Genomic DNA, 8352 nt, shown 5'->3' with positions numbered 1-8352 from the left:
AGTCTCTCCCGCAGCACTGAGCACTAATACCTCCATCAGTAGCAACCTTATCGCTGGCATCTGGACAACAAGAGGCCAAAAAAACAAGCGCCATTTCCCCAACACCAACCTTTTAAAGAGGAAAAATTCTATTTATGCCCTGCCAGCTCGCTATTGCTTTACAGAGCAATTAGGTTTGCATTTCTCCCCAAATACTGGCCTCAGTGACCCAGGGAATCCCCAGCATTGAGCGCATGTCAACACGGCGCGATCGCCAGGTCACGGGGGGGCAACTATCATGACCTTGGCATTGGTGTGGCGCTTCACCTGAGCCTTTCACTTGCAGGACTTCTTTTTTTGTTTTGGCGGGAGAGAAACATCTCAACATGCAGCAGGTAACAAAAGGTTCACTGTGGGGTAAAGACTTTCCCTTTTAACGGAGGCGAGAGAGATTCTTTCAGTGGGAATGTACATGGGAAGGAGACGTATCAATCCTTACATTAAGCCATGCAATTAATGTAATCCAAGATGAAGCGTTTTTTTCCACGTCTTCTCTTTCACAATAAGAGACCCTCCCCTCCCACATTCTCAATGGCCTTTGAGGAGGTATAAAAGCCTTGACGGCTGCTATCGCCACAGGACCAGTTCATGTGCAATACTACACTGTGTACTGTACACCACCGGAACCAGTCTCTCACCTCCAGCCATGCTGACCAGGTAACTCTACATCTTTCACAAGGCAAACACATACGTTTTAATATTACTATAACACATTGAGAAAATTAAGGGTCTAAATTGTATATGTACTGTATGCCATTCTGTAAAGACAAAGCTTGAATTCACTAAAATGGTTCCACCAATTTAATTTATATAGTAATTATTAATATTAATAAAATTATAGATAATATTATTTTTGAATATTTAAACACATTTCTGAACATGTACTTTAATATAGAATACCGTGTGCTTTCTAAATATAAAAACACATTTTGGAGCTGACAATCAAATATAGAGAGTTCAAAAAAGAAGAAGAAAAGAAACAAGCATAAATCCAGAGCCACAATAGTGGTTTTCAATGGTGTCATCTGTGATTATTGCATGCCTTGACTTCAACTGCAATGCATTACACATCCACTACATATAGAATAGATGCAAAATAACAAAAATATGTTCAGAGAACGTTTCGCTAACATTCTCATTAAGTTATGAAACCGTTATTTCTGAATGTTCACTGACCGCTTTAAACATCCAGGATTATAAAGTTTTCATTTTCTTGGTTATGTAAACATTAAGGGAACATTCAATGTTATCATTCTGCAAACGTTACAGGAATGTTACTTTTGAACGTTCTCTGAACGTTCTGAAACAAGTAGTAACATAAAAAAATTAAAAAAACATTAAATGAACATCCAACTAAAGCATCTCAGAAAGAAAAAGTTATAGTTTTTGTGCTAACGTTTTGAGAACAATATTAAATACCAGATAACTTGGAACAAACATTCTATTAATGTTACTGGAATAATGTTTGTTCATAAAGTTGAGAGAACCTTGCCAGAACATTAGTTAAAGATTCGAGAACGTTCACTGTAAGCTTGGTCCTTACCTGCTTATTTATAAGTCAGATTTATTGTGTCAGGAAATGATGTATTTGTGTCTTTTGTCACAGGAACATTCTCATCCTCTGCTCATTGGTGCTGGTACTGGTTGAAGCGGACCTTGAAACAGGTGAAAGAAAAATATATTTGTATCCAGTAATATAAGAGAGTTAACAAAAAGCCACAAATATATAGAACATCATATCAGTGAATAATTATTTAAATTCAGAGTTCAGAATTTTTTTAAACACTCAAGAATTGCACGGTTAATAATTTAGTATAGTATAAAACATATATATATATATATATTAATATATATATAATTTTTTTTAAAGCATCCATAAAATCTTTCAAATGTAATTTTGTTAAAAGAAGTTTTACAATTTAATATGATGAATCTGTATATATAAGAATGTGACTAAGATATTAATTGTTCAAAAATGACCATTTCCTATCTGTTTTTCTTTTGTAGCTGAAGGGGGGTCCCAAGCCATGTTTGCCACAGGTATTCATAAATCATATAACCAGTAACATTAAAACATGTTGCATGCAAATCTCTCAAAAAAAAAAACTAATAACTAAGAATCCCTCTATTAACCCACAGATCATGATTCAACCTCAGATGAAGCTCCAACTGGTGAGTTTCTCACTGTTTCTCTGTTTTGGAGTCACAGTCTGTATTCTGTCTTCACTGCAGTGTTTTGTGTTTTCCTTCACAGAAAGCATGAACCTGGTGTCGCCCGACCTGCCCAACGGTGAGTGATCACTCCTTCACAGGGCAGAAGCAGATGAAAGAGGGTTAGTTATGAATGTTGTGCATGGAAGGATTAGACCGTACCCTTGATTTGTGAACCACACTGGTTGATGTTCCTGATAAACGAGGGAGAATGATTGTTAGTTAAGGAAGAAACATAGTTTTTGACAAGTGGCTCTTAGGGATAAACTGAAGGTTTTAATAGGCCTACTGCCTAGAAGAGCGTGTGAACTTCAGCTCGAGAACACAAGGGAATATTTTTACTATTCATTTTCACAAAGAACTTTTTATCCTTCAGTTCTTTAGGAAAGCATGTTCTGGCACGTTAAAGAACATAATGAAACACCAATGTTGCATCGCAATTTGCCTACTTGAACTATGCCCTAAAAGCATACTGTTTTTGTGAAGAAAAACTACATACTTTTGAGTGTGCATGCTAAATTGGGACATACTACTTCATACTTGCGTAAAGAAATGTAGTAGCATGTAGCTCTGCCAGTCGTGTGTTTTTCCTGTGGACTCTCCTATTGTTTGCATTGTGATGTATTTACGAGTTAATGACCACACGGATCTTTATAAAAGTTTACAATGCTGTTGTAGATTAAATATAATGTGGATAACATTGAATAAATATATTTTCCTTAGGTTAGATGCTGATTATTAAAACTCAAACCCCTTTATCTAAACCGCTCTGCTTAACCATGGGACTAACACATCCGCCATGTTTGTAGTTTTTCAACAGTTTTTTATTCGTGTTTGTAGTCTTAATCAATTTGTGTAAAACTTTACAAGTCTGCCATCTAGTGGTGACTAAACAAACTTTTATTTTCTCTATTCTGATCTACCCAGAATAAATTGCTCTCCATTTAATCTCAGTGCAGTCTATGATAATCAACTGAGATATTAAGGAGATCTCATTTTGTGATTTCTCTTTCTTATGGCTACAGATGAGCTTCTGTATTACAACGGAGCAACTGCAGGTAGCCTTATAAGAAAGAACCATGTCAATTGTTCAGAAATAAAGAGTATTAGACAATTAAAAATAAATCTGTTTGGTATCATTTAGATGCAAGCAGCACCAGTGCTGAGGCAGGAAACAGCGGTAAGTGTCAGATTCACTGAAGAACAGTGTGAACGATAATAAATAGTAATTATATAATAATATAGTTGTATACTATATGTTATAATAACTATATTATAGATAATATGTAACTATATAATAACCAACTAATAAACTGAAAGCGGATATGGTCCAAAAATTGACACGAGTCTCCTTTTTTTAGCACCTCAAGTAAATGACGTGCCCAAAGCTGGTGAGTCAGTTTATATTATGTGTGATATGTTCCCAAAATACAGTCTGGAATATTTACAGGAGTTTTTACTGTAGCCAGTGGCAGGAACATCCAGACGTCCAGTCCAGGTCACATTTCATCCTAAAAATAAAAGAGGAAAAAACATTTTGCATAAAAATATAGGCTTGAGACTGAGATTTTTGCATGACATTATTGGCATGACATTTAAGCACATTTTCAAATCAAAACTCTCAATATTGTAATGCAAAAACAATCTCATTGCTGTTATGATTTATTTAAATAGTAAAGTATTTATACACCATGGTGGTGCTAAATTTAATTCATGCCAATTAAAAAAAAATGTTGTATTTCATGTATTTATTTAGTTGTATTGTTTCTTTAATTTTCTAAAATAAATGATCCTAAGATCCATTTTATAAGGCAAACATAATTTATTATTATTATTATTTATTTTTTTTCATTTCAGGCTGAAATATGACGAGACATTTCACTCCTAAAATACCAATGCATAAACTAAAAATAATCATGAACATAAAAATGTTTGTAATAACTAAAATAGCATGCAAGAATAAATGAATAAAATAATAATTATGGATAAAACTAAAGTATAAATTGTATTTGTATTGTAACATTTTATTATTTCATTTTATTTATTTATGCAAAAGGGTGAATTATGATGACCTGGCAATTGCTCCTAAAATCGCATGTGTCTTATGCATTGTTTTTTTTCTTTCTTTTTTTTTCTTCTTTTAAATTTTTAGATGCAGCTAAATCCAGTATGGAAGAAAATGATGGTAAATATCACATCATAAACACACACATTGAATCGATGGATCTTAATAATTCGCATGTTTTGAATGAGAAGTGTAAAGTGTCTGTCTCACCTCTCTCTCTCTGTGTACAGAAGATGAAGGCCCAGACTCAGATGAGGCAGCAGTGGCGGCTGTCAAACCCGCTCCAGTCCCAGTCCAGCAGCGTGCCACTAAATCCCATAATGCATCAGCACGCAAGCGGAGCAAGCCCGTCTCCGCCTCAAAAAAGAGATCAAGAAACCAACGTCCCTGAGTCGTGAACTGAGAGAGAAACAGGGCAGAGCTGCAATGACAAGGCAGTAACAGAAGAAGGAAAAAATAACTATACTGTTTATGTTTTCAGTGGCATTTTTTGTTTTGAGAATCTTGAATTAGACTTTATCCTCTGTGACGTCCTGATCCGTTTGACTGTGTGTGTGTGTGTGTGTGTGTGTGTGTGTGTGTGTGTGTGTGTGTGTGTGTGTGTGTGTGTGTGTGTGTGTGTGTGTGTGTGTGTGTGTGTGTGTGTGTGTGTGTGTGTGAATGGTTCTGCGGCCTCATGGGAGTTTTTCTGTGAGGTCTCTGTTAATGTGAGCTACAGTTGTGCTTGCCAAATATTCTTCAGATTTACCCAGAGGCAAGGCTGACCTAGACACTTTATAGGATTGATTTCGTTTTAGACCAGACTATGATATTGTTATAATATGAAAATTAATAGATGGCTCTTTTTTTTTTTTTTTTGCTTGATTAACTATAGGATAGATTTGAATCTAAAAATCTCAGAGTTGATGAGAAACTGGTGCTGGCATCCTCAGATGTGCCATGATTCAAGCCTTCGCTCTCCTCACAATGACAGTGTTTCAATCAAAAATGTTTCTATCTTTGTTTTCAGTTCCTTTTTTTTATACACAAAGTATTTAACATTGTTGAATTTACAAATATTACAATCAGTACCATGTGATTCTGAAACATTTCTTTCTTTTTATTGTACCCCTAAATAAAAGCAATGAATATGCTAAATAGAAATACAGTGTCTCTTCAATATGCTCTGGTCTTTGGTTAACACGGAATATTAAATATTATTTTGCATAATAATGATATACTACATTTTACTTTAGTAAATACAACAAAATGAGTAACTTGAAGTAAATTAATATTAAAGTACAAAAATGCTTATATAAACATACTATATAAGTATGTTAAATTAACAAAAAATAAAATAATAAAATAATAATAATGTTTAAATAAAAAATAATAAAGAAAACAACAGTGCATAAAGAAAAGTATAATTATAATCGTAAAAATAATAATTTCTTATTGATCAAAAATAGCATGTAAGAACAAATTAATAACAATAAATATGAAAAAATTATGCATAAGTTCAAACAATATAAATAAAAAATGAATTTATATATATATATATATATATATCATTTATGCATCTGTGCTTTTTAACTAAATTAAGCACAGATATAGTAATAAAGTTTAATAAATAAAAAAGTAAACAACACTGCATAAAGAAAAAAATTATAATACTATAATATTCTAATAATTAAATATAGCATGAAATAATATACAATATGGAAGCAAGAATGCATAATTTCAACCAATATATATATATTATATAGAGTGCTTGTCAGAATTATTTGCCCCCTTTGGTAAATATGATCAAAGATGGCTGTAAAAAAAAATCTGTATTGTTTATGTATCTTTTCTGCTGTATCTATAATGCTGTGGGCCAACATGGATCTGTGAATCTGCAGGATCTGGAGAGGTTCTGTATGGAGGAATGATCTCTGATCTCTTGACAGGTGTTCTCCAAACTCATCAGGCGTTATATGAGAAAACTCAGAGCTGTTGTCTTGGCAAAAGAAGGTTGCAAAAAGTATTTAATAACAGGGGGCAAATAATTGTTCCCAATGTGTTTTGGAGAAAAACATTTATTTCATAATGTGATTTTCCCCCACTTTCAATTCTTTTACTTCAATTAAATGTTTTTGCTAATTTTTTTAATAAAATTTAAAACGATAAACAATGCAGATTTATTTTTTACAGCCATTTTTGATCATATTTACCGGGGGTGCCATTAATTCTGACTACAACTCTGTATATATATATATACACACACACACACACACACACACACACACACACACACAGTATATATACTGTATATAGATATGCAAATAACATGTATCTGTACTTTATAACAAAATTAAAAAGCACAGATACATAGATATAATAATAATAATAAACATATTACCTAGATATAATAATAATAATAATGTTAAATAATAATAAATAAAAAAGTAAATAATACAGTGTAACGTCACCAGCTGGAGTGCCCTTGAGAGCCACCAGAGGGCACTCAACATCAGACTATTGTCATTCCCTCACAAACAAATTTCCCATAACCCACTGTCCGAACTCATCACTGATTGCATCCACCTGTGTCTCATTACCTTGTCAGGCTCAGCCTATTTAAACCATGTACATTCATTCTCTGCAAAGGCCGCCCTTCAAGAGTCTCGTCCTGTAACGGCCGCCCTTCCGCCCTTCCAGAGTCTCGTCCCGTCACGGCCGCCCTTTCAGAGTCTCGTCCCGTCACGGCCGCCCTTCCAGAGTCTCGTCCCGTCACGGCCGCCCTTTCAGAGTCTCGTCCCGTCACGGCCGCCCTTCCAGAGTCTCGTCCCGTCACGGCCGTCCTTACAGAGTCTCGTCCCGTCACGGCCGCCCTTCCAGAGTCTCGTCCCGTCACGGCCGCCCTTTCAGAGTCTCGTCCCGTCACGGCCGCCCTTCCAGAGTCTCGTCCTGTCACGGCCGCCCTTCCAGAGTCTCGTCCCGTCACGGCCGTCCTTCCAGAGTCTCGTCCCGTCACGGCCGCCCTTTCAGAGTCTCGTCCCGTCACGGCCGCCCTTTCAGAGTCTCGTCCCGTCACGGCCGTCCTTCCAGAGTCTCGTCCCGTCACGGCCGCCCTTCCAGAGTCTCGTCCCGTCACGGGCACCCTTCCAGAGTCTCTTCCCATCACGGCCGCCCTTCCAGAGTCTCGTCCCGTCACGGCCGCCCTTCCAGAGTCTCGTCCCGTCACGGCCGCCCTTCCAGAGTCTCGTCCCGTCACGGCCGCCCTACCAGAGTCTCGTCCCGTCAAGGCCGCCCTTCCAGAGTCTCGTCCCGTCACGGCCACCCTTCCAGAGTCCCGTCCCGTCACGGCCGCCCCTCCAGAGTCTCGTCCCGTCACGGCCGCCCTTGCAGAGTCTTGTCCCGTCACGGCCGCCCTTCCAGAGTCTCGTCCCGTCACGGCCGTCCTTCCAGAGTCTCGTCACGGCCGCCCTTTCAGAGTCTCGTCCCGGCCGCCCTTTCAGAGTCTCGTCCCGTCACGGCCGTCCTTCCAGAGTCTCGTCCCGTCACGGCCACCCTTTCAGAGTCTCGTCCCGTCACGGCCACCCTTCCAGAGTCTCGTCCCGTCACGGCCACCCTTCCAGAGTCTCGTCCCGTCACGGCCGCCATTTCAGAGTCTCGTCCCGTCACGCCCTCCCTTTCAGAGTCTCGTCCCGTCACGGCCGCCCTTCCAGAGTCTCTTCCCGTCACGGCCGCCCTTCCAGAGTCTCGTCCCGTCACGGCCGCCCTTCCAGAGACTCGTCCCGTCACGGCCGCCCTTCCAGAGTCTCGTCCCGTCACGGCCGCCCTTCCAGAGTCTCGTCCCGTCACGGCCGCCCTTCCAGAGTCTCTTCCCGTCACGGCCGCCCTTCCAGAGTCTCGTCCCGTCACGGCCGCCCTTCCAGAGTCTCGTCCCGTCACGGCCGCCCTTCCAGAGTCTCGTCCCGTCACAGCCGCCCTTCCAGAGTCTCGTCCCGTCGCGGCCACCCTTCCAGAGTCCCGTCCCGTCACGCCCACCCTTCCAGAGTCTCGTCCCGTCACGG

The 8352-nt window shown here is 39.2% G+C and overlaps 1 protein-coding gene across 2 annotated transcripts; it reads left to right on the top strand.

The window, feature by feature from the left end:
• Positions 1-210: 210 nt before the first annotated feature.
• Positions 211-5458, top strand: LOC143701544 (uncharacterized). Of its 2 annotated transcripts, XM_077194907.1 has the most exons (10): positions 211-696; positions 1646-1704; positions 2047-2079; positions 2179-2211; positions 2294-2329; positions 3276-3308; positions 3395-3430; positions 3612-3641; positions 4403-4435; positions 4546-5458. In XM_077194907.1, the coding sequence occupies exons 1-10, from the start codon at positions 686-688 to the stop codon at positions 4704-4706; spliced, it is 465 nt and encodes a 154-aa protein (XP_077051022.1). In that variant the 5' UTR covers positions 211-685; the 3' UTR covers positions 4707-5458. The 2 variants fall into 2 exon arrangements, with proteins under 2 accessions (XP_077051022.1, XP_077051023.1); XM_077194908.1 differs by lacking the exon at positions 3276-3308 and having other exon boundaries at positions 623-696.
• The last annotated feature ends 2894 nt before the right edge of the window (positions 5459-8352 follow it).

This window comes from Siphateles boraxobius, unplaced genomic scaffold (assembly GCF_051911475.1).
Source record: "Siphateles boraxobius isolate OS27281-9 unplaced genomic scaffold, OSU_SipBor_1 33, whole genome shotgun sequence".
Lineage (NCBI taxonomy): Eukaryota > Metazoa > Chordata > Actinopteri > Cypriniformes > Leuciscidae > Siphateles > Siphateles boraxobius.
The sequence above is the reverse complement of the archived record's forward strand: the minus strand, read 5'-3'. Positions and strand labels throughout refer to the sequence as shown.

Excerpts from the sequence above, each read along its gene's own strand:
- LOC143701544 (XM_077194907.1), top strand. Across the intron at positions 2,330-3,275 it reads GTCGCCCGACCTGCCCAACG|ATGAGCTTCTGTATTACAAC; the intron begins GTGAGTGATCAC and ends TTATGGCTACAG. Across the intron at positions 4,436-4,545 it reads CAGTATGGAAGAAAATGATG|AAGATGAAGGCCCAGACTCA; the intron begins GTAAATATCACA and ends CTCTGTGTACAG.